Source organism: Piliocolobus tephrosceles, chromosome 2, assembly GCF_002776525.5.
Source record: "Piliocolobus tephrosceles isolate RC106 chromosome 2, ASM277652v3, whole genome shotgun sequence".
NCBI classification, from domain to species: domain Eukaryota; kingdom Metazoa; phylum Chordata; class Mammalia; order Primates; family Cercopithecidae; genus Piliocolobus; species Piliocolobus tephrosceles.
Window position 1 is genome coordinate 177,864,294 of NC_045435.1, and position 26,396 is coordinate 177,890,689.

A 26,396-nucleotide genomic window follows, 5' to 3' on the forward strand; every position below is an offset into this window, starting at 1 on the left:
GTGAATTTTTCCTACAGCACTCTTTTTAATCTTGATGTTTTCCGACTTTTGTACTAATAGATACATTTCTGTGCATAAGATTATGAGGCATGTACTCACAGTTCAGTAGTTTTTGTTAAGGATTTACTGTGTGAGTACTTTACTGTCAGGAATTGCAGAACCTTTTCCCCACCGCTCTCATCGTCTAAAAGTTCTGTGTGGCACACAGAGATGCGACCCACTCAATCAGACTTAGATAGTGAAACCATACTGTAAAATTTTTGTCTTAAAAAGACCACATACCCAGCACCCGTGAAATAAAAGATTCATCTGTAATTGGGATTCAAACTGATTAAATTCCTTTGCTCATACTCACAAATAGCACTAAAATGTTAAAACATTTTCATTTACCTATTTTTAGTTCCTTCATTTTAACTTACTAAAAATCTTGGATTGATATTCTTAACCAATAAAAGTTTACTGGTAGTCCTATTTGGCATATTATGGAAACTTGGAAAGGATAATTTGAAACAAGATTTGAAGTTAACTGAAATACAGAGATTGAATTTATACTCAATTCTTGTGAAAAGTCTTGCTTAATAAGTATGATTAAACTTTGCTTTTTGAAATTTGTCTTTTCCCTACACTTCTTTATAAGAATCCTATGATGAAGTACATAATCTTTATTATATTACATTAATTTCAAATTGTTTTATTTTTAATTTAGTTCTGGGATACATGTGCTGCTCATGCTGGTTTGTTACATAGGTATACATGTAACTATCATTTTAATATCTCACATGTAAATGCACATCGTTGTAGTTAACCGATCAGATATATGTGAAGCAATGAAAGGCATTGAGCGGTTACAATAAAGGGCAGACATCAGGCCTCTGCCAGTATGTACCTGCTGTGCCTTTCTGCCTGCCCTCTTTGTTTGCAGTGTGCATGCCAGTCACTGCTGCTTCTGGAGACAGGATGGAAGGATACATGTGTGTGTCATTTATGGAGAAAACCAATTTATAGATGTATCTATTAGAGCTCTAAGGGATTATCTCTCACTTCCTTGGGACTCCCAAGTAGAGGAATTAATAGAAGATTAGGAGGGTCTTGGTTTAAATTTTCAGGAAGATAGAGACTAACTTCTCGTTGACCTTTATGAATTTTCAGTATATCTCTTCGCTGACTTTTCCCTGTTTGATTTCTGAGTTTGGATTAATACTTAAGTTTTTTAACTTCAACATTTTCACAAACAATTTCTGCATAAAACTTTAAAGCTTAAAAAGAAAAAAAAAAAAAATCTACCTAAAGGAGCACTGACATAGAACACAAAATACTTGGGTTCCAGTCCTGGTTCTGCCATCAGCTAGCAGTGTGTGAGTTTGGGCAAGTTTTTTCATCAATCCAGGCCTGCTTTGCTCATTTGTCAAAGAGGGGTGGCTTTGCAGATTGCTAAGTTTCCTTCAAGCTTGGACAGACATCTGCCTAATGACTTGGGCAATCTCTTCATGAATATGAAGTGACAGTTCCTAAAGTGGGAAGCCAGACACAGGGTTTCTAGTTTGCCTGAGATTTCCATATAGGGCTGGCTGCTACCCAAGTTACCTTTTGGAATGATATATTGTCTGCCAGGGAGTTCTTTTCGGAAGAGAAAAGAAAATTAGAGTGCGTGGAAATTTTCCTAAGGACGTAACTGAAATACATCATCGAGTATATTTACCATGACAGATTGGCATATAAAAAACCGGCTGTTCCCACAGCTAAGCCATACTATTTATATTTGGTTTTGATTTGCAAGTTTTTAAAAGTGAATTCGTGAAGCCTTAACCTTAGTGCAGAGTGTGTTAAAACTCAGTGAGACATGGTATCTTCAGTAGTTAATCTCCATTGATAGAAAATGTTTGGATTGCAATTTAAATCTCAGACTTTTGATCACTACTATTTCTGTTGAGTATTCAATGCAGCTTAGCTGCCAATATAATTTTTATTTAGATGATTATTGCCTATTTTATGGCCACATATATTTTACATGTGTATATTTTACATATATGGAAAGCCTTAAAATGAAAGATCAGATAACATCTATTGTGAGATTTAATGCACAAAATGCTTTTATTACTCTAAGCAAATAAATCACATTTCCCATTAGACGGCACCTCAGCTCCTCTATACGTACAGCAGTTCACTGGATTGAATACACAATGAACAACTGAAAAAATGATGAATTTCCATCCTGATATTCGGGCAAAAAATTCAAACTCTGTTTGTTAGAATACAGGTACTAGTAATCAAAAAGAAAATTTCTTGATATCTCCCACTAGCATTTTCAGATTTAGAACTTAACCATGAAATACACATTTAGAAATAATGACAGAAAATAACATTTTAAAATACTACAATTCTTCTGTAAACCTCAAAGTGATTTCTGTATGGGGAAGTTGCTGACCAGAAAATTAAATTAGAATTTTGTACATCCTCAGATACCCAAATAAAGTTAAAGGGCCACCTCTACACCACCCCCTTCAAAAAAAAAAAAAAAAAAAAATGTTTTCTTTCTTTTTACAGATATTGACATAGTATATTCTCACAATTTTTCTCAAGTGGGATATTAATGAGGGGAAGTAGCCAATAGTGGCAGGGCTAGATATACCTCAGATTTCAAGTGCAACAAGGGTAAGCCCCGTTAATCCATGCAAAGAACTTTCATGCATATAGTTTAGTGCATATAATATTATATAACCAGAAGTTCTTTAACATTTTGCTTTTCGCTAGGCAAGTTAATTTACCCAGCATATTCTGAATAGTGACACAGCATTTTTTCACAAAGCCAGTGGTTGACTTTCATGTTAACAACGCCTCAAAAATACCAAACATTATATTGAAAATCCCAGTGCTAATTAAACAATGAACATTTGCCTTTCTGGGTATTTTACAGGTTTACTTAAAAAAACTGAGCATGTGTTATGTTTATTTTTAAAGCTCAAATATTTAAACTTGCAGAAGTTGTGCCTCCAAGCAGTTGACAGTATAAAGCAGGTTTTAATAAAAGGTAGTAACAAATGAACACCTAATTGCAGATACATTGCATTTTCTTCAAAGCTAAGTTTCCATAGCAGCGTCGCCCTCTCTTTTATAAATCAGCTGCAATGTCACTAAAGATTGGGGTATTCATCCTTTTACTGTCTCTACTTGTAAGTGGACATAACATTAGAATCCTAATAGACATTCTGGATAAGTTGTACAAGGCCATTCTTGGGGCCAAGCAACAGTAAATATTTGAAAGGTAATAAAGCCAAAATACCCAGAAATTGTAGTTTTGTTGAACAACAAATGGAACAAAACTTGTTAATATGAATGTGAAAATAGAAAAAAACATATATAAAATTCTTTCTGCTTATTCTTCCAAGCAAGACTTTTGAGTGAAGACATTTTTGTTTTGTTTTTTTTTTTTTTGCAGTGAGATATATTTTTAATAACTATTTACTTAACAAGAATCTATTTCCTAAGAAAACTCTCTGAATTCCTTTCCTTCACTGAATTTAGTCTGTCTACTCTGTTTCTTATGCAACTCACATTGCATCTGTAGATTTTGTTCTTTTGAAAAAATATATCTGTACAGCCTTCTTTGAGTTACCAAATGCCTGAAGGTAATACATCACTCCGCGGCCCCCATATTCTTCCCATTGCATAAGCATGAGGTGTATACAGCAATGCAAGAATAGGTGACTCCAGTCCAAGATAAGAAAATAGAATGGATTTTCTTGGTTGTGAGTTTTCAGATGTGCACAGTGGTAGCGACAGCAGACACCTCAGAGAATCCAGGAAGGGACACTAGAGGTTGAGCAGCAAGCTGCTAAGTGATTGAAAAGACTGGTTAGTAACACCTTTCTGTACTGGGCACAGGCCGCTATTTTAACCATGCAGCTTCTGTGGTTCATGCATTGCCTTATGATCTATAGTCCTTCTTGCTGTAGGGCTTGTTGCGCAATATGTTATCAATCTCATTTACCACATGTGATGTCATCTTTGGGAGAACCTGAGAGCAGGAGAAGTACAAAGGATATTGTTAGCAGTGTTGATCATTCGGTTTTTTGTGCTCTATATTTAGCAAATTAATCTAGAATCGTGTATCTTCACAAACCACAGCTGAAATATAACCCCCCCATCACATTGCAACCTCCTTGAGATCAGGGGCCTTGTTGATTGCATAAATGAAGGCAGAAAGGCATACGTGAAGGCTCATAGAAATACAGAGCAGCTCTATCCAGCGGAAATATAATGTAAGCCACATTTGTAATTTTTAATTTTCTATTGGATACCTTAAAAAGAACAGTGAAATTAATACACGTTTTTACTCCATTATGTCCAAAACATTATTCCAACATGTAATCAATATAGAAAAGATACTTGACAGTTGTTTTTGGTACTAAGTCACATCTTGTGAACATGTTACACTTAAAGCACATCTCTGGACTCGCCATCTTTCACGCACACAGTAGCCACATGTGGCTAGAACTATGGTAGCGCACAGCACAGGTCTAGAGACCGAGGAGAGATTTATTCTGACTGGTGGCCTGAACCCTGGTGAAGGATGGCTGGGGTTTAACAGGCATCCCAGGTAGATGGAATAGCATGGAAAAATGAACTGGAGTGATGATGTACAGTGATTAGTGTAGTTGTGGGGATGGTAAAACAGGATATGGATGGTCAGAACGGGATAAGAGTGTGGAAGGCCTTAAATGCCATTTTATGGAATCCCTACTTTAGGCAGTGGGGAACCTGTCAGGACTTCTGATCTAGGAGTAACCCCATCAGACACCTGGAGGTAGTTTGAAGGATGAGTTGGAGGAGGTTGAAAGGGGACACAGATGTTAGGTATGTATTACAATCCAAGCCGGGCAATAAGGCCTTCACTAGGGCAGTGGAGCAGAAAAGAAAAGTAGACCTGAGAGACATTTTGGGTGATGATGGTGGTTTCAAGACTGAGTAACTAGAAGAATCTTGGTGTTGATTATTGAGATTAGAAACCAAAGGGAAGTAGTTTGGGGAATAAGAAGTTGGGAGGGAGTAGGATGTGTTGAGTGTAAGGTGCCTGTGGAGTAGCCACCTAGGAGTGACTGAGCAGCTGCACGTGCAGCTGTGGAGCTTAGTAGTTGCCGGAGGGCTGGAGTTGAGGGTTTGTGAGTCATTTGCACCGACATGCTGATTGAAGCCCCGGGAAAGGATGAGCTCATTCAAGGCTAGCATTTATTGTGAGAAGTGGGCCAAGGATACACATTACACCATAAGACAAGGGACAAAGGCAGACTTTCTCACTGGAAAAGTCTGACCCGGTGTGGAGACTGTGGTGAAATACAATTCTGACGACCAGTTCTGAGGTTTCAACCTCATTCTTCCTTTGCTGCAATCCTGCTGGCCAAGGTGACCTTGTCTCCACTCAAGTGCTATCCTCAGAAGCCTTAGGGTTTGGGAAAATAGTAGAGCTGCCAGCCTGGGAAACTTCATTCTGGTTAATGTTTTACTGTGAAGCTGAAGCAAGAATTTGATTTCCCACTAGCTCTGGAATTTCAGTGTCCAAACAGCTAATGTGTTATTTAAAATGAGATTGTAATAATGAGACCAAAAACCTAGAAACTGGATTTGTTGGATTTTTTTTTTTTTTTTTTTTTTTTTTGTCTAAAATACAGCGGGTTAGCCATGTGAGGAGAAAAATCCTTCATTCATTACACCAAAACAAATTTTTGATAGGAAAGAGATTTAGACATTAGAAAAACGAAACCATAAAAGTACTTGCATAAAACAAGATGTAGTATCGCAAGACCAGAATTTTCAAGAGAAGCCCCACTTTAAAACATTGTAAACTACTACAGATTTTACAAACACCCCACAGGCTACTAGTTTTGCAAACTTGATGTTACAATGCCTGGGATAGGTGGTGGGTGAGGGAAGGTCTGGCTAACGTTGCTGGGGCTGGCTGGGCATTAGTGAAAGTCCTCCCAGGATTCGGTTCCTGTTGATCTGGAACTTGGGGGTGGAGGAGGATTTTGCTAGGCTGGGGTAGTGGTCAGTTTGTAGGCAGAGGGTCACTGCTATCGCCGAGGCTCTGAGTGGTTCAGGATGGCTGAGGATTCAGATTCCAGGGAGGTGTGGTGGGGAGTCATGAGGCCCGACTGCTGTGGAGCCTGGCCTTCTCTGAGTGGGTGATGGGGAGTCTCAGAAGGGTTTTAAGGCATGTGGGGAGGACGGGGAGAGGCGGTTCTCCCACCTTTTCGGTGGGAGTGGGGAGGATGGAACCTGTGTGGGTGAAGGCTGGCTGCCTGCAGCTGTGGTTTCTCCTGTTGTCTCTCCCACCTGTCGGGCTCTGATTTATATACACCCCTTCATTCCCGCACACCCTAGGCACATGGCATCCCTTGAAGCATCTGCCTTCCCAGCCTACTAGAAATATTTTCTTACAACAACTGGTGCTCCATGTTTTCCATCCTTCTGCAACCAGTCCCACCACTGCTGGGCACCCCTAGTCATCCAGTCTGCTCTTCACCATGTCTTGGGTGGACTTCAGTGCTGCGTAGTGGGAGGTGGAGTAGAACAGGGGAGGACTGGTAAACCCACAATGGTACCACCCTTGCTGCATGGATAATGTCCCTTTTAGAACAGGCAAAGCCTCATCCTGCTGCAAGCCAAAGCCTTGCTAGGGAGGAAATGTTTTGGGAAGAAAAATTGCTCAAGACTTTTCCTCTGAAAGTGTCTCCTTCCCCGTCAGTTGCCTTGTCTACTTCCACAGCTTTTAAAACTCAGCCCGAGACTTGCCTCATATGCCATCCCCAGGCACTACGACTGCCCCCAGGAGTGGCAGTGATCTCCCAGTAATAGCATGGTAAGAATCCTCAATTCCTCCCTCTTCTGCCAAGCCATGGTGTCTCTCTTTCTCAAACCTGCAGAATCCATGCACTTCTCTCCCCCTCCATGGCCACTACCCTCATTCAAGCCACCATCGCCTCTTGCCTGGATGACTGCCCTTGCCCTTCATTCTACTTTCCGCACAGCAGCCAGAGTGACCTTCAGACATTCAAACAGGAGCATGTCCCTCCTCTTAAAACCCTCCACAAGGACTTGTCACATGTAGCATGAACTGTAACCCATGGTGTCCTGTGAGACCTGGCCCTGCCTGTCTCTCCTCATCACTGCAGCTGCTGTCCCTGTGCTCAACTACATGTTGACCACATTGGCCTTAGCTGACAGTTCCTGGGAAAAGTCAAGGTCCTTCCCATCTCAGGGCCTTTCCACTGCTCTTCCCTGTCCCTGGAATGCACTTTCCTGGACTCTTCACATGCTGTGCGAAGGCATGTGAATCGTTGTCAAAGAATGTAAAAAATGAAGGCATGCGAAGTCCTCAGAATAAACATATTCCAGAGGGGCTTTTTGCAAAGACATTTAAAATAGGCTCACCCATTTCTCAGTCTCAGTAAAATAAACATTTATTTACTTAATGGCCCTTTTCACAACCTGAAATCATTTTGTATATTTATCTGTCTCTCCTACTGGCATGTAAAAAACCCCTTGAAGGTTAGACAGTGTTATTCTTCTTTCCTGTGGGTACCTGGTATACAGTAGGCTCTCAAAGATCTGTTGAATGAATTAAGGGATAGAGTTTTTAATTCACTGTTTCTCAGCCAACACATGAGCTCTTTGAAGGCCGGGTCCTGTTACCCATCTCAGTCCTCCCACCACCTAGCATGATGCCAGACACAGAATTAAGTGCTCCATAAATATTAGTGAAACTGAAATCATTGGATTGAAATTCAGTTCTTTTTGTACAAACTGTTCTGTCCCCTCATCACTGTGTACCCTTATCTTTTCCCAGAGTCATAAATGAAAATGAGAGGTGGCATTCATAAGAGGGATAATTCCTCATGTAGATACAGGGAACCTCACAGAATCCAGTAGGAGTTACAGGGCTGGATATGGGAGTTGTTAGAAGCAGAGAGGCAGAGGTGATTACACAGCTGCACAGCCCTAAGAAAGGTTAGGGGAGTGGGCAGCGGATCTATACCATTTATTCCACGGTGTTCTGGGCTGTTTTTAAAAAGGATTTTAAATCATATGTTTGTCCCTACCTCCACCTGTTTCCTTTTGGGAATGGTAACAGGGCTATGTGCTTGTTGCAAGGACAGGTAGATAGGGAAGAAGCTGTGAGACAGTTCTTTTCCTCCCATGAGCAGGAGAAAAATAGACAACCTTTCTTGTTTTAGCAGGTAGTGGCAAGAATTGCGGGCAGGATCATTCCTAGGGCTTTTAGCAGAGTTGAGAGGAGGACAGGCTCAGGACCAGCTGTGGCCTTTGGGGAAAGGAGGTGGTCACAATAGATACTAAACTCCACCCCTCTCCTTAGAGTTCCCAGGAACATCCTTTCAACTCACCCACTGCCACTACAGGCTCCCCAGAATACAGCTGCAGGCCCCATCTAGTGCCCTGAACCAGCGGCCATCCTCATGGCATAGGGAATGGGGATGGGCCTCCTAAATTTGCTTCTAGGGAGATGTGATCCTGGAAGTCCAAAATAGAATTTTGAGCCCATTTCTCTTAAAACATGGCAAATATTATTCAATAGATCTTGAGTGTTAACTAAGGAACATGTGGTAAGTACCCTAGGAACTGGAAAACCGGTGGAAAAGCAAAGACACAGGCCTCTGACCTCAGAGGGCTTGCAGTCTAGCAGGAGAGACAGGCAGTTATACTACATTAGCATAAAAGTTATCACGGGAGGGGGAATACAAGATGCTCAGCGAACAGAAAGAAGAGGCTCAGCACACAGCAGGTGGGCAATATTTGTGGGAAGAACAAATGAGTAAATGATGTATGTATATTGCCCTGTGACTTAAATTTCCAAGCAAGTTATCAGCCAGGCTTTTATGGCGAGGCCTGGGAAGTCAGTTGCCGGGTATAACACTAGAATGCACTCTTCCACAGAAACAAACCATCCCGAGAAATGAACTTTGGGAATACTGCCTGTTCAAAGGCAGAGGACAACCCTGGATCCATGTACTGGGAAAGTGTTCTTTGCCTTTGTTCCCCCTACTCTTGCCCCACCCAGCAGGATGGAGTGGGGCAGAGTCGGACACTGCCTGGAGATAGCCTCAAAGGCACCATTAAATTCCCTGGTGTTTGTTGGAAGGGGTTGCAATACTTGCCTGAATGGCACCAAGGTTTTCAATGAGTTGTTCAGGGGTGGATGATCCCAGGAGCACAGAACTCACACCTTCATTTCTCAGGCACCACGCTGGGAGGAGAGGACACTGGGTCAGGTTATCAAAGCACTTCCAATCACTGATTAGCTTATAAACACCTGCTACAGCCGTTTGTTGCAACCAAAATTTATTAACTCCTTTTGTGGAGGATGTACAGTGCTTCCTAGGATTAAAAACCTGAGCAGCACCCCCTGTTGTGTAGAAGATTTGACAGAACCTGTCAAAGCCCACCTGGGAGGGGAGATGGGAATGCACAGAGGCATCGGATCATGGATTGTAAGATTCTCTCCAGCATGCTCAGTTGCCCTCAAGTAGAAGCAGAAAACACAGATGCACTTGCTGTCTTTCTTGCTTCTCCGTTGGTTTTCCAATCCCTAGCCTACTATATGTCCCTTAGTTAACACTGAATGCATTTGGGTTGGCTCAGGGCTTAAGGCCTTTTTGCTTTCCACATAAGGCCTTGTCACCACAACTGGGGTATTCAGTCCAGCTACCCACCCTAGAAACACATTGTTCCTGGAAACACCTAACATTGCTCACCAGCAGATGGCTCGATTCCTGTTTCTACCTTGACCCACAACCTCCTGTCTTTCCATCGTATTCATGGTCTCACTTTTCCACATCTGTTGCTTGTAGCCCTTGTAGACTCTAGTTTTCTGGTTCCTTGGTTCCCACCTACCTGGCAGCCCTCTCTGGACCTCCCTTTCTTCCTAACCCAAGATTCATCCCGTGTTGATGATCTAAATTACTCTCTTACAAACCCTCACACCCTTCACTTCCTCTGCTTCCTTAGCAGATCCCCATCAGTACTGCATCTGTGTTTTTGGCTTCTACTTCAGGGCGGCTGAGCGTGCTGGAGAGAATCTCACAGTTCATGGTCTGGTGCCCTTGTGCATTCACGTCTTCCCTCCCAGCTGGCTTCAGCCAGCCTGGTCAGCCTCATTTTTGCCCTTGGTCATCTTTCTTTTCCCAAAAAATGACTTTAAACCTGTACTCTTAAACCATTCCATCAACCCCTGACCCCTCACTCTTACTAGATGACCTTGTCCCAATGTCTACAGAAAATCAAGTCCCTCTGTTGGAATATTCCTTAATTCCCCACTCTTCTACCGCATAAGAATCCACATCCATATCCTCCAGTTTCAGAAGAGGATGTGTGCGGTTTCTGTCAAAGACCAAACTCTGCCTTGGAGCCATCTCCTTTTTGCCTTTTCTTGGACTTGATTCATACGTGATTCCACTGCCCCCACCACCCCATTTCAAAATTTCTCACTATGTCTTTCTGTCAATAAAACATGCTAAAATTTCTCCCATTCTAAAATAAGCTTCCTCTGACCCTTTTTACCTGCTTAGGTACTTCCCCAACCTTCTTCCCCTCTTAAACTTCTAAAAGGTCAGTTCAGATTCCCTTACTGACCTTCTTCACATCCCAGTCACCTTCTTGCTGTGTCCCAGAGCTAAGGTCTCCAGGAGCCTCCTGGTGGTTACGGTGGACTTCTGAGTCCTTAGCTGCCTGGAACTCAGTGTTGCTGGATTAGATGCAGTGTCTGCTGGGCCTTCCTGCGAGATGCCCCACAGGCACCGCAAACTTCTTGCTATGATGCCTGGCCCTCTTGCATTCCCAATCACATTTGGGGGCATCACCAGCAATGTGGCTCCCCAATCTGGAAACCTGGGAGTAATCTTTAAGAACTGTCCTTTTCCGACCCCCTTTTCCCTTTTAACTGCTAAGTCCAGTTAATTATTCCTCCTAAATATTCCTCTAATCAAGTGGTTTTCAAACTTTGGTATGTGTCAGAATCATCCCGAGGGCCTGTGAAACACCCACTGTTGTGGCTCACCCCCTGAGTTTCTGATTCAGAAGTTCTGGGGTGCCGTCTGTTCATTGTTAACACACTCCTAGGTAATGCTTATGCTGATGCTGCTGATCTGGGACCGTGCTCTTTTTTGTTTTGTTTTTTAAACCAACTTTATTGAGGTAAAATTTACCCATCAAAAATTTTACCCATTTTAGTTGTACATTAAATATTTTTTTATAAATTTACAAACCACCATTTTTAATATGCAACCTTCACTATTTTTAATCCAGTTTTATAACCTTTCCATCACCCTAGTAAGATCCCTACCTCAAGTACGAGGCAACCACTGATCTACTTTTTGTCTCCAGATTTGTCTTTTCTGGACATTTCATCTAAATGGAATCAAACAATAAGTGGTCGTTTGTGTCTGGTTTTCACTTAAGCATATATTTTCTAGGTTTTTCCATGTTGCAGCATGTATCCGTACACCATTTCTTTTTGTTGCTAAAGAGTATTCCATTGTGTGGATACAGGGCTCAGTTTGACAATGACTGCTTTGGTTCAGCTGTCTTCTCCATCTCAGTCACTGCTGCCCTCACTCAAGCCCTCATCATCTCTCTCCTGGATAACTGGTTTTCCTACCTCTTGCTTGAATTACCCCCTTATATTTTCCCCATACAGCTCTCATCCAGCCAGCAGCAGTCTCTAAAAACACAAATCTGATCATATCACTTTCCTAGTTGGGCCTGAGGTTCTTAATTCTTACCTTGGAAAACCTTATTTTCTAGCCTACCTCTGCAGCTTCATGGCTCCCTACCTTGAACTTCGTTCTTCAGGAACACTCACCTGTCTTTAAATCCTCTCCATCCCCAAGCATCTTGCTGCTTTTCTCCTCTTCCTCTCCCTTCCTTCTGGGGCATATTGCTTAAGCTGTTCCTTTTGCCTGGAATGTCCTTTTGCCTTCCCCTTTCTTTTCGCCTCACTAATATCTGTTTATCATTTGAGATTTCCCAAAGGTATTGCCTGCTCCTAAAGTACTTCCCTGAATTCCAAGCTCCTACTCTAATTCCCTAATCCTCTGTTCCCTTCTCAGTATTATGACCTGTATTAAAATGATCTGTCTACTTGCTTGACTTGCCTACCAGGCTGTGAGATGTGTCTTACTTGCATTTGGATGCTCAGCCACCAGCCCAGTGTCTTGCACAAAGTAGGAACTTATTAAATGTTTGTTGAATAAACGTAGGCATGGATGATTGATGGATATCCCCAAGCACATCTTCTGCCCCCATTTGGACAGCCATATTGTCAACGGATACTCTTAAGCTGTTACCATGTCCAGGCCTTTTATGGTAATCACTGAATTTCCACATGGGCAAAATACGAAACAGTGCTCTATAAAAGTACCAATCCAATCTTTCTCTCTTTTTTTTGACTGCATTATTTCCTGCTTTGCACTGAGAACTGTTTTTGGCCTTAAAAGTAGTTCTGAGGACAAAGCAGATTCTAGGCAAATTATTGCCCATAAACTACCTGACGACGCGAGGTCATCAACAGCTGATTCCCCTAATGGGCCTGTAGGGCACAGGAGAACCCACTGGGCAGAGCTGGTCAACTCCATGGTAGCAACTGCAGCTGATTCTAGATAATTAGCACCTCTAACCAAGTGTCACCAGCAAGTATGTCCAGAGTGTTCACTAAGAACAAAGTGTGAATGCTGGCTCCAGTATACCTGTGTGACTTGGGGAGCAGGCACACAGTTGGGTTCAAGTAGTTTGCTTCCTGCTGGAGGTTCTCCCCTCTCCCACACTAGCAGACCAAAGATAACATGCCTGGAAATAATTTCCCTTTTGATTCTGAGAGTTTTGTGGCTATAAACAAAATTATTTATTTACAAAGAAAGAAGTGACAGGTGAGAAAGACATCTGAGGGAATAGAGGGAGGAAACAGGGAAAAAAGCATGTTTTAATTTAAATTCTGACCCCGTAAAGAAGGTATTTCATGTATATCTAATATCTAATGAGAGTCTAAATCTTGTAAAGATTTCCTCTCTAGAAAGGCAATGTTCTTCCCTGTCTTTCAGGGCTAAGTTTAATACTTCATGTTGCTATCTAAAAACCATATTTATGATTGTGCAGAATATGTTTCTCTGCGTATTACTCTGATTGCATGCCATGGCTAAGAGCAGACAGAATTTCAAGTTTTGCATGTCTACTCTTTGCAAGAACATTATCATATTTATTAGCACTCACTGAGCCTACTTTTTGCTTTATATATATAATTTCCCTTTACTCAACTAGTTTGTAAGATATGTATTATTATAATACCCATTTTACAGATAAGAAAATTGTTATCAGGTTAAGTAACTTGCCTATTGTCAAATAGCTAATATGTTTTACTGTGCTTGTTAAAGCTGTAGGGTTGCTAAGTAAAAACATTAAATACATTGTTTTATTTTATTTTATTTTTTTGAAGAAAGGATTAAAGCAACAGTCATACATATACTTAGGTACATGGCATTTCCCCCTCCTTCTAAAACCACCTCCCATTTCTATCTTTCTATGACTGTTAATTGCAACTAACATTTCTCTGCCTCCCAACCTCTGAAAAGTCAAGCTACCAACAAATATTCTATTAAATTATTTTATTTGCATAGAGCTTATCTTGAGCTTTTTATCTCATTGGGTTAGTGTTTCTGATTTGTCCCAATTCCTGCTATTTCTTAACTTTTAGGTTTTTTTTTTTTTTTTTTTTTTTTTTTTTGTCTAGACTCAACACCCATTTTATTCCTTTCTCATAGCTACCACATGAACTTTTTTTATCGCATTTCTTCATTTATAAGTGGAGATAGTAATAGAAAAATCCTCCACTAGCATCTGTAAAATGTGACTAGTAATAGTATAGACCTCAGCGGATTGTTTTGATGATGAAGGAGACAAGACAGTGAGAGTGAGCCTGAGGTGCTTACCATAGAACCTGACAAACATCCCCTAGTACGGGAACCAGAAGTCTCAGTGCTTTTCTGCCCAGTGTGTAGCCTTTGGCAGCATGTGGCTATTGAGCATGCAACATGCAACATGTGTCTAGCCTGAATTGGAATGTGCTTGCTCTAGGTATAAAATATATGCTGGATTTCAAAGATTTGTAGAAAACAAAAGTAAAATATCTCAATAATTTTTAATATTTATTACATGTTGAAATACTATTTTGGCTATATTGGGTTAAAGAAAATCCATTTTTAAAATTTCACTGGTTTCATTTTAATGTTTTAATGTGGTCACTAGAAAATTGAAAATAAGATACAGTTATGCATCCCATAGCGACAGGGACACGTTCTGAGAAATGCATTGTTAGGTATTTTCCTTATTGTGTGAACATCACAAGGTTCTTATGCAAACCTAGTTGGTATAGCCTACTGCAAATCTAGGCAATATGGCATAGCCTATTGGTCCTAGGCTCCAAATCTGTACAGCATGTTACTGTACTGAATACTGTAGGCTGTTGTAACACATGGTGTTGTGTATCTAAACATAGAAAAGGTATAGTAAAAATATGGTATAAAATAGTATACCTGTGTAGGGCACTTACCATGACTGGAGCTTGCAGGACTGGGAGGTGCTTTGGGTGAGTCAGTGAGTGAGTGGTGAGTGAATGTGAAGGCCTAGGACATTCTTGTACACTACCATAGACTTTGTAAACACTGTGCACTTAGGCTACACTAAATTTATTTTTAAGATTTTTCTTTCTTCAATAATAAACTAACATTAGCTAACTGTAACTTTTTTTTTTTTTTTTTTTTTTTGAGACGGAGTCTCGCTCTGTCACCCAGGCTGGAGTGCAATGGCGCGATCTTGGCTCACTGCAAGCTCCGCCGCCCGGGTTCACGCCATTCTCCGCCTCAGCCTCCCGAGTAGCTGGGACTACAGGCGCCCGCCACCACACCTGGCTCATTTTTTTGTATTTTTAGTAGAGATGGGGTTTCACTGTGTTAGCCAGGATGGTCTCAATCTCCTGACCTCGTGATCCGCCCGCCTCGGCCTCCTAAATAAAGTGCTGGGATTACAGGCATGAGCCACCTCGCCCGGCCAACATTTTTACTTTATAAACTTTTAATTTAAACTTTTGGCTGGGCACGGTGGCTCATGCCTGTAATCCCAGCACTTTGGGAGGCCAAGGCGGGTGGATCACAAGGTCAGGAGTTAGAGACCAGCCTGACCAACATGGTGAAACCCTGTCACTACTAAAAATACAAAAATTAGCTGGGTGTGGTGGTGTGCACCTGTAATAGCAGCTACTCAGGAGGCTGAGGCAGGAGAATCGCTTGAACCCGGGAGACGGAGGTTGCAGTGAGCTGAGATCACGCCACTGCCCTCCAGTCTGGGCGACAGAGCGAGACTGTCTCAAAACAAAAAACAAACAAAAAAAACCTTTCAACTTATTTGTAATAACATAGCTTAAAACACAAACACATTGTATAGCTGTACAAAAGTATTTTCTTTATATCGTTATAAGCTTTTTTTCATTTTTAAAAAGTGTGTTTTTAGCTTTTTAAACTTCTTTATTTGTTACAAACTAAGACACAGACACACTCATTAGCCTTGGCCTACACAGGGTCAGGGCCATCACTATGTTCCACCTCCACATCTTGTTCCTCTGAGAAGTCTTCAGGGACAGTAACACACATGGAGCTGTCATCTCCTGTGATCATAATTCCTCTTTTGGGAACACCCTTCAGGAGAAGGGCCTGCATGAGGCCGTTTTACAGTTAACTTTTTTTTTTTTCTAGTAAGTAGAAGGAGTAACACTCTAAAGATGAAAGGTATAGTATAGTAAATACATAAACCAGTAACATGGTCATTTATTATCATTATCAAGTATTATGTACTATAGATAATTGTGTGTGCTAGACTTTTAGATTACTGGCAGTGTAGTAGGCTTGTTTATACCAGCATGACCACAAACACACAAGTAATTCATTGCACTAGGACCTTAGGACAGCTACAACATCACCAGGCAATAGTAATTTTTCAGCTCCATTATAATCTTATGGGTCCACCTACATATATGTGGTCCATTGTTGACTGAAACACCCATGATTGAATGTGGTTCATATTATCTTTCTCTCAAACAGTGCATGTGGTTTTTCGATTGTTACCAGCAATCATGACCTTTCATGGACTCCACAGCATTAGAAGGACAATTTTTATGGCCTTCAAGAAGTTTCAGGGTGAAACTATTTCTCTAGGATCAGCTTTTCATGTGGCAGTAGCCTTGGGCCTGTAACAGTCCTGTATCTCAGCCTCTAACCAACCCTGGCTTAGTTTTCAACAGAGACAGAAACTGGAGCCAGAAGAAATGGATGTCACTACACAGTTCACCCCTGACATCTGTGATAGTGTGTGTTATCACTGACACGTTCTCATTTAAACTGGCAAGGGGAAAGAAGTAAGAAAAATTTGCTATCGTGTAGAAAATTCTGGGGAACCTCAAATAACTCACTTTATATTTAGCAGGAGTTTATGCTTCAGAGATCATCTGTCCCTACAAAAGACATTTTATCATGGTAAGGGTGTGTTCAGCAATAGAAAACTATGATCTCAGCAGAAGTCCCTCTACCACCCCATAGCTTAGTAATTTTCTTACCAACAGCTAGCTGAGGTAGTGTGCATCCCAGACGCTCCGCAATTGGGGAAAGGTCTTTTAGCTTGTTTTGCTGTTTTCTCCCTTCTTCACTTACAATTCTTTCTTTCAACCACTGGTAGCACTGAGGAAAAGCATAACATTGAAATGTTAACGTCTGGTAAAGATCTGATGTCAAAGAATGGTAATTCAATAAAATATGTGAACCTTATGATGATTTTCTGAATTTTTTGACCCTTATGTTTCACACTGCCAGGGATGATTTCATGCAAAGAAATGTTCCTCACAATCTTGCTCCTTGTTTATTGGTTCAAAGCAGATTGATTTTGACTAATATTCACCATTCAAGTTGATCAGCCTGCATAGAAGTTGTTATAACCCTGATCATGACATATAAGCACTTACATCCTAGCTTGTCCAATAGAAGAGGTCATATTTCTTATTGGGATAGCCCAATTTTAGAATGTAGCAAAAAAAAAAAAAAAGCATTACATTTTACCAAGATCTATTATGTCTCCTTTTTATTAAGAAAACTGGGTGCCAAGCTTTCTGCTCAAAGAAAACCATCATTTTACATTTTTGTTTGACTATTTTTTCCCCCTTGCCTTCAATTCACTGCTAATCTCTTATTCTTTTTATAATAGGGCTTTGTTGTTAGCTTCTGCAGCTTCTTCCTAGAAGCAGATATGACATAACTGATAGACACCGAGTAGATTTTTAAAATTTTAAAGTGGATAAAGACTTTGCAAATGTTATTACCTATTGTATAACTATTGAAACTTAAAAAAGTAAAGAAACTCAAAACAGGAAACTATTCTTTAAAGCCAATGAGAAGAAACTGACCCTGATCTATAGACTACAAAATGAACCTAATTTCCTCAATATAAAGAGAAAAATATTTTAGAACTTCTCAATGCCCTACTTTCCAGAAGGCTCTGCTCTTACTATGAGAAAGGGAACAACAGACTCTTCTACATAAAGCGAGCACTAAGCAGCAACACCCAGAGGAAAAGAATATTTGTAAGAGTGTTAGTCTGTTTTAGGGAAAATAATTGAAAATCATCACACTGTGTGGCAATGTGGACTTTCTCTCGTGTGTGTATTTGCGACATAATCGCCATCGCAGATCTTTATCTTCCCAGAGGCCGCAGAACGCTCTGCAGCAGGCAGTGGGACATGGACACTGCACCCACGTGATTTCAATAGGCTACTGGCTTTTGTTTTTTGAGCATTTTTTTTTTCATCATTCTAAGACAATATTTCCAAAGAAAAGGGTAACCATACTATGTTTTATTGTGATTTTTTGAGTTATTTTGCCGATGAGAAAAGGAGAAGGGCAAGCTGCCCGTTTTGCCTCCTAAATCTCAAAGGCTTATGGGCTGGCTCCTAACTTGGTAGCCTGCTTGGGGAGATGGCTAAAGTTTTCCCAGCCTTAGCTCTGGGAAGCCTCCGCTCCTTCAAAAAGAAGAATGGCCTGAAGCATCTCTCCAGAGATGACAGTTGGTGCCAGTGGTGATGAGGTGGACATTGTGAACAATGGACACTGCCTGGGGACCAGGCAGACTTCCTGGGCCAGTGCTGTCTATGTCAGAGAGTCCCTGAACTTACTTTTGGTGTCCTCCCTGGGAAAAACATCACCCATCCTCACTAAAGTTTCATAACATCTTTCAGGGGACCAATATCTCTGAATGTATTCAAACAGACTAACAAAGATTGAAAACTAATAGCCAACTGCTTTTTGAACAATTGCTTCTTATTAGTATTAGCATTTCTGAGTTTCAGTATATACCATGCATGTAAAGAGTGGTTGGTTTATCAATCTTTTGTAACTTTTCCATTTTTGAAATCTTGTATTCAGTGCATTCTCTTCTTTAGGATTGGGTTACAAGTTCTACGTATGTGTGTGTGTGTATATGTATGTGTGTGTAACACACATACACACGCACCATTTTCAGAGACAGATTTCCAAAAGTAAAACAAATTAAAAAGTAAAAATCAAGCAATTATTTGTTGAGTCCCTATCACTCCATCTTTAACACCATAAATCTCATTGTTGCTTTAGCCTATGGAAATTCAAGCAGATTAGGGTTTTTAAAAAGTAGATGCATAGTTTTTATACTGCTTTCCTCATACCAAAGGAAACAAAAGTGTGTTGGAAATAAACAGCTTTAACTGCTTTACGAATGAGAACGTGTTAGCAGAGATAGGATATGAGGCTTAATTAAAATATTAATTAAATACGGAAACAAACAAGTGTGTTTTGTAGGAAGGTTGGAGGTGGGTGTGCTTGTGGCAGTAATAAACCCAGCTTGCTGACTGGGCAGTAATCCATGAATCAAAAGGTGAAATCTCCTCATCCAGCCCTATTCTATCATCCCACTGCACTGCAATGATTTGATTACTTGTTGGTTTTTCTAAACCTAGCAGGTGGAAGAAGCCAGGGATGGCTTGTTGTTCATGTCAGCATCTCCAGTTCTGACACTTGTAGCTGGCAAGGAGGGGCTCAGCTAATATGGTGGTCAGGGAGGAGTCAGAGAAACCAGAGTTCTGTGGGGTCAAAATAAATCGCTTCCCATTTTTCAGATTGATCATGACACCTCCTCCCCAATGCAGTGTGACTCTGTCAGCAGTCCTGTGGGACTCCACAGGGCTTGTGGATTTCATATTATTTCATAATTCACCCCTTCGTATGTCTGTCCCTCTCACAAGGCCTGGAGCTACTCCTTGACGGTTGAGACTGTCCCATTCATCCCTGTATCCTCAGCACCCAGCACAAAGTCTGAGTACACTCAGTAAATATTTGTCAACGGGACAATTGAATGAGCTTTTCTCCACAGATTAGTTGGCTATTAGTTTTATGTATGTTACAAAACTCTAAATTTCCTCTTAGCCTATTTCTTTGCTCTCTCCCAATGCTATGATGATTTTATAAGTCCCTATTTCATAGGTATTGATATTGGGGTGAGAACAGTCTGTGAGACTTGCCCCAAATCCCTAATTAGTTGTTAGTTAATCTTGGATTGAACTCAGGCTGAAACTGGAGCCATGGACAGAATCAGTCACATTTCAGTTCTGAACACTGTCTAGAATAATTTAACACCCAAGATCGCTATTTCTACTTAAACATCAAAGGCTTTGACTCAAAACAAAAGCAAAGTCACTATTGAGGTTGAGATCTCTAGGTAAAATGCTAGAGCTGAAAACTTGCCTTCTGAAATTTTGCCATAATGTATAATATGCTTTGTTTCTTTATATGAGCACTTGACGTACTTGGACCACCTCTCTCCCCCAACTTTGATTCATCAAGGTGTGCATGCTTCTTATTTTTCTTTGACAGAGGGGTACATACTTTTGTAATTTTTTTTTTTTTTTTAGAAAGGATCGCATGATCTCAGCTCACTGCAGCCTTGACTTCCCAGGCTCAGGTGATCCTCTCACCTCAGCCTCCTGAGTATTTGGGACTACAGGTGAGCATGATATCTAGCTAATTTTTTGTATTTTTGTAGAGATAGGGTTTCGCCATTTTGCCCAGGCTGGTCTCAAACTCCTCGGCTCAAGCGATCTGCCCATCTCCACCTCCCAAAGTGCTAGGATTACAAATATGAGCCACCACACCTGGCCTATAATTTTTCTAGAAAGCATTTTGCCAAGAACAGGGAGGAGCTGCCAATACATTTTATTGCACTATTTATTTCTTTTTAAAAGCTGTACACCTGGTCTCTTGATCAGACTTTATTGATTTGGTGATGGCTCATCAAATTAACAAGACTTAAGTACCTCTTATGTACTCATCAGGCTCTGTGATGAGTCAGATGAGAAAGTTTCAGTTTCTGTCCTAGATGTATTCACAAATCATTACTTAGTAACATGGGAAGTGTTTTTTTTGTTGTTGTTGTTGGGGTTCCACTCCTGTCAATGATTTTCTTACAAGCTATGTCTTTACTGCCTTCTAATGGAAAATGCCATGACAAAGTGGTGTATAACCTGAGCTGAGCATAGTACCTTACCCTTTTAGGCACTGTCATTGATCTCACAGGGTGGCACATGACCTAAGCTTGGCCAGTCTTCTCTGGACTGAAGCTGGTAAAGAAAAGATCGCTTTTATCTTAGGTTACATGCCTTTAGAAATGCAAACCTGCAAACACCAGTTTTCCTGCTTCTGGCCTCATGGAGGAGACCCATTTGTAGTATAAGAAAATGACACCCACAAGCAGAGAGAAATAGAGAAGATGAAAAATCCTGACAATGTACAAGTTCATGGATGGAGTAATTGCTGAGGCCACTCCATACTTCCCAAGGATGTCTTTGTGAACCAATAGAGTCCCCATTCTCTGATCAGATTAGTTTTCATTGAGTTTTGTTACTTGCAACCAGAGAATTAGAAGACTCTGTAAGAAGCATTCATGGAATAATAGAGAAGGTACAAATAGCTCAGTTTTGTAAAGTTAGGACAGTCTTCATAGAGAAGAAGACAACCAAGCTTTGCCTTTAACAATAAGAAGGGGTTCCACAGGAGGATGAAAAGAAGGACATTTCTGGGAGGCAAAGGAGAATACAGTGCATTTGCATGGAAAATGAAGTAGTATGATATGGGAGACACAAATGAAAAAATAGGCTCAACTAGATCCCAAGGAAGTTTCCATGATGCTTTATTGCGGAGTTATGGCTTTGTCCTATAAGCAATGATTGGGAAATCATTAGAGGATTTTAAGCAGAGTTATGATATGGTCAGATTAATATTTTAAAAAGATTAAGTGGTCACAATGGTGGGTTGTTGAGGAAAGGGAAGGAAATCAGAGGCCAGATGGGAGGCTGCTATAGTAAATCTGACAAGAAATGATGAAGATCTAAACAAGGACTGTGCACAAGATAGATCCTAGAGTCAAGATAGAGTCTGGAGGATTTGGTGCCTTGTTGAACAGGAATAAGGAAGGAAAGGAGGCAGTCTGAGATAATGCCTTGGCTTCTGACCAAGATAACCAGATGGATGGGTGGAGGCACTGTTAAGCAAGAAGGAATGGCAGGTTCTGAGGGTGAGGATAGATTCCATTAGGCATGACTGATGCCCATCGGACTTCTACTTGGAGATGTCTAATAGACACAAAGAAGGAGTGCTGTGCAGTTCAGCAGTGAAGTCAGAGCTGATAACACAAATTTAGAAATCATTGTTAGAGTAGTGGGGTCAGATGAGGGGCCCAGAAAATCCAGAAAAAGTAGTATTACCTTCTAAAAGAGCCCTAGATAGGTATTTTTTATGCTGATTTAATTTATCCTTCAACTGCAGTTCAATATTACAACAGATGCAAAATATTAACATCTTAATCTTATCAGTATAACAATAGCCAATGTGAAACACAAACTACTTACTCTTTTAGGGTGAGATGAATGTTACCAATTTATTTATCTACTTGCCCAGATATCTATCTTTTAATTTAACTTTCCTTCCTTCCCCTCCTTCCTTCCTTCCTTCCTTCCTTCCTTCCTTCCTTCCTTCCTTCCTTCCTTCCTTCCTTCCTTCCCTCCCTCCCTCCCCCACTCCGTCCTTCCTTTTCTCTTTCTCTTTCTTTCTTTCATGGTATCCTCATTCACTCCTAAGGTTGCTCTGATACTTGCCACCTTTACTTTTTATTTTTTATTTTTTTGCTCTGGTAACTATACTCAAGTGGCTTTCCTAAGTGCACATACATTACTCCGAAAGCACTCAGGCTGATAATGCAGAGCCTTGAGAGTCTGCAGAGCTCTAAAGAAGCATACTTTGCGATCAGCCACCTTTCATCTGTTGAGAGCTCTTAATGTTTATTGTTAAGGATGTTCCAGTAGATACAGAGTTGACTTTATAAAAGTCAGCAATAGAAATATTTCCCAAGCTGCTTTTGGGCTTAGCCACCTTCAAATATTTGTTACTTTCTTTTTTTTTTTTTTTTTTCTTTTTCCTTTCACTAGTGAATTTGTGAAAGCTTTTTCAGCTGTTCACAAGCTTTTCTCAGTGATGAAGGTTAGACAATCATGCACTCCAAATACAGCATAGCTACTTCTTTCTCCCTTAAAAACCTGGGTTTAAAGAGAAATAAAGGTGTCTTTGAGGGAGATAATTAACTGAAAGCCAGGAGACCTGGGTTCTAATATCAACATTTTCTGTTATGAGTTTATGGTCTTGGATTGTTATTTAAGGTCTTCGTGTTTTAGTTTCTGCATCTGAAAAGGGTCTGCCTCTCAGCAGGTTATTGTGAGAACAAACACTCAGCCTATATAGAAATGCTTGGAATTTGTCAGCAAGCCCCTGAAAGAACATGTGACACCATGCTTAGCTCAACTGACCAAAAGTCACCTGTATCCATTCTGTTTGTGAGAATAAAAGTTGTTGAATGAAAACACTTAGCTCAGTGCTTGGCACATAGTAGGTATTCAGTAAAATTGTAATTATCAGTGCTTTCCTTCTTCCATTCCGTCCTTCTTCACTCCCTTCTTGCCTTCCTCTTTTTACACCTTCTTTCCTAAGATGCTTTTAGTCTTTGTTGACTTGTTTAGACTTGTTTCAGAACAATCTTTAATTTTCAGAAGAGAGATCTTATTTAATATTCTGGGATAATTGTTTTTTGTAATAATACAAAACTAGAAATAGGACCATGTCATCTTGCTTTAGGAGATATTTATGTTGTATTATTTCAGAGAACAAACGAGCAAAGCTCAACTGTTTACAGACAGAAAGGAAAGTCAAAGGCCTAGAGCCTTGAAAATATTCTGATTAGGGAAGCTCATGGTGGCCACAGCCACAGTGATTAAAGGATTGGTGGTTCAGACTTGACTTGAGCTGTTTTCCCAATAATTTAGCACTGATGGATGCAAGAGGTTGCATAAGGCTTATACTTCCTCTTAGAAGGACTCTGGTTTATCTGATTTTTTAAATGCCTGTATTTTCTCTCCCTTGACAATACAGAGTAATTTGTGATTCTAATGTTATTACACATTCTCTCAAGTTTTTAAAAACAGGCATGTTGTTATTAATAAGGAGAGATGTTTGGAGTACTCTCCAATAAATTAGTCATCAAGATGTCCTGAATGGAGGTAATTTTGTGTCGATGATCTTGAATATCTTTTTGCTTCAGAGCAGAATTGAAACTGCTTTAAGTGATAGAAGCTTTGCTATGTATCTCTCTCCTGAAGTCTCGCCTTCTAACCTACTGCCCCCAACACAGACTAAAAAGTGTCAAACGTACTCAGCTACAACTGTTGGCCTCATATGGATTAAGCCTCTATGGCTTACATTTTATTTTGTCAAGAAAAGGAAATAATATAAGAACCCTCTTATATAGAAAAGGGATTTTACATTTTATCAGTTTCAAATGATGGAATGTTTTCTTTTTTTTGAGACGGAGTCTGGCTCTGTCACCCAGGCTGGAGTGCAGTGGCCAGATCTCAGCTCACTGCAAGCTCCCCCTCCCGGGTTTACACCATTCTCCTGCCTCAGCCTCCCGAGTAGCTGGGACTACAGGCGCCCACCACCACGCCCAGCTAGTTTTTTGTATTTTTTAGTAGAGACGGGGTTTCACCGTGTTAGCCAGGATGGTCTCGATCTCCTGACCTCATGATCCGCCCGTCTCAGCCTCCCAAAGTGCTGAGATTATAGGCTTAAGCCACCGCGCCCGGCCCGGAATGTTTTCTTTAATATATGAATAAATAACAATGTAGGAATTTGAGCCCTGCAAGTCCAATCAGGTCATTGGTCACTTTTTCCCCAGTCCCTAGAGGAAGAGAATATTCCAGGCAGGCAGATTACGAAGGGCTGACTGATACATGGCCAGGAGCCAAGACTTCCAGAAGGCTCAGGGGAACCTGCCAGAGGCCACTGGCCCGGACAACACAGTCTGCCTGAGCTGGGAAGCCCTAGGCTGTTGCAGAGCTGTTCTTATCAATCTTCCCTCCTTCCTACCCCCAGGCTTTTTTCTAGACATTGAGAAAAATACCTTCAGTGAAGCCCTGGAACTTTCAGGCACCCCGTTTCCGTATTTTCCTGAGATGATTCCACAGGCAAGTGGAGACCACGTCATTGCGCCAACCCCTACAGAAGAAAAAACTGAGAAAGTTGCTTGTGCAAATTGGGGGGGGGGGGGGTGGGCAGTGGTGTTTAAATAGAATTTGGTAGGTTATAGGGAAAAGCTGTCCAGATAAATGAGTTAATATCGGCGTGCATTTTTTCCATTACAATTTAGGAGCTTACAAATTGTGTTTCATTCTTTCATCAACCAATTAAACATGGACTGTCAGTTCTTGGGAGTGCATATAAGAAAGCCTGAAAAATGTGGGTCATCCATGAATTTTTGTTGTCCATTGAGTGCCTAACATAGTGCCTGCTACACAGCAGGAGCACACACCTGGTACACAGTAAGCACTCAATAAGTGAGAGCAATAATAACAATTGTTGTTGAATTTTTATCTTTATCTCCTTTTCCCAGAATTTTCCTGCTCATATGAACCTCTATTTTTTTTTTTTATTTTTATTTTTTGAGACGGAGTCTGGCTCTGTCTCCCAGGCTGGAGTGCAGTGGCGGGATCTCAGCTCACTGCAAGCTCCACCTCCCGGGTTTACACCATTCTCCTGCCTCAGCCTCCGGAGTAGCTGGGACTACAGGCGCCCGCCACCTCGCCTGGCTAGTTTTTTGTATTTTTAGTAGAGACAGGGTTTCACCGTGTTAGCCAGGATGGTCTCGATCTCCTGACCTTGTGATCTGCCCGTCTCGGCCTCCCAAAGTGCTGGGATTACAGGCTTGAGCCACCGCAGCCGGCCTGAACCTCTATTTTTTAGGAAGAAAACTATCTCTGGAAACTTTTGATAAGTAAGCCTGAAAATGTGGCTTATTCGTCTTTTCCTAATGTCTAAATTTCCTGGGTATATGTTATATATATATATATTTTTCCCCTCTCTCTGAAGGCATTAGTTCTATCTACACAAAGTGATAGTGCCCGACTTACTAGTTGTTGAATTTCCCATTTCTAACTCAGTGCCAGGGCTAGGGTAGTAGATACAGATGTATATATCCACGATGTTTTTGAAAGGTAGTCATTGTTTACTCGAGCAAGCACCAATGAAAAATGAATATATTCATTGGTTGTTCCCTTTATTCAGTATGCATTTTTTTGAACACCTGCTGAGTACAGCTGAAACACCAGTCACAATTTACAACTCTGCTTGGCTTTCATCAGTGATACCTTGTAGACTAGGTGCAGATTCTGCTACATTTTGATTCTGCTACAATCTCTGGAATGCATGGTTCTTATAATGTCTGTGTTAATTAGGGACATTTAGGAAAGCATTTCAGTAACACTGTTTTTATTTCTTCCCGCCCCCAATCAGTGATCTTTCTCTTGTTATTTTATTTTGAAGATTACCTATTTTGTGGTAGAGCTCTGGCAGCTGGACCTCCACTTTCTCTCTCTGGAAAAGATGGTACTCAGCTTGTTCACAGACTGGTGGGATCATATTGAACTGTCTTGCTACAGAGTAGGCTTCCTAGGGAGGAATGAGATTACAACTGAATTTATACTGATGGGAAATGAGGCTTCGCTGTAATTTGTATGTATGAGAAATGTTTACTTTGGTGAAATCGGTACAAACCAAAAAACATGTAGGATGCCAAATAATAAGCAAATTTGTCACCACCAATTTCACTAAGAGCAATATGAAATGTAGGAAACCCTTATTAATTCTTTGGGAGGGTTTGGATTGAGTTAAGTA

General features: G+C 40.8%; 1 protein-coding gene across 5 annotated transcripts in view; it reads right to left on the reverse strand.

The window, feature by feature from the left end:
• Positions 1-1,930: 1,930 nt before the first annotated feature.
• KCNAB1 (potassium voltage-gated channel subfamily A member regulatory beta subunit 1) overlaps positions 1,931-26,396 on the reverse strand; it is a 437,512-nt gene continuing 413,046 nt past the window's right edge. For 4 of the 5 annotated variants that reach the window (XM_023223336.1, XM_023223333.1, XM_023223334.1 and 1 more), the window contains 5 exons: positions 26,051-26,171; positions 24,628-24,722; positions 16,667-16,787; positions 9,171-9,259; positions 2,070-4,015 (listed from right to left, as the gene is read on the reverse strand). In XM_023223336.1, the coding sequence (XP_023079104.1) occupies positions 3,926-4,015; positions 9,171-9,259; positions 16,667-16,787; positions 24,628-24,722; positions 26,051-26,171 (516 nt within the window). In that variant the 3' untranslated portion in view covers positions 2,070-3,925. Of the gene's footprint in view, positions 4,016-9,170; positions 9,260-16,666; positions 16,788-24,627; positions 24,723-26,050; positions 26,172-26,396 lie in introns of all 5 variants that reach the window. The other variant, XM_023223335.1, reaches the window with a different exon arrangement.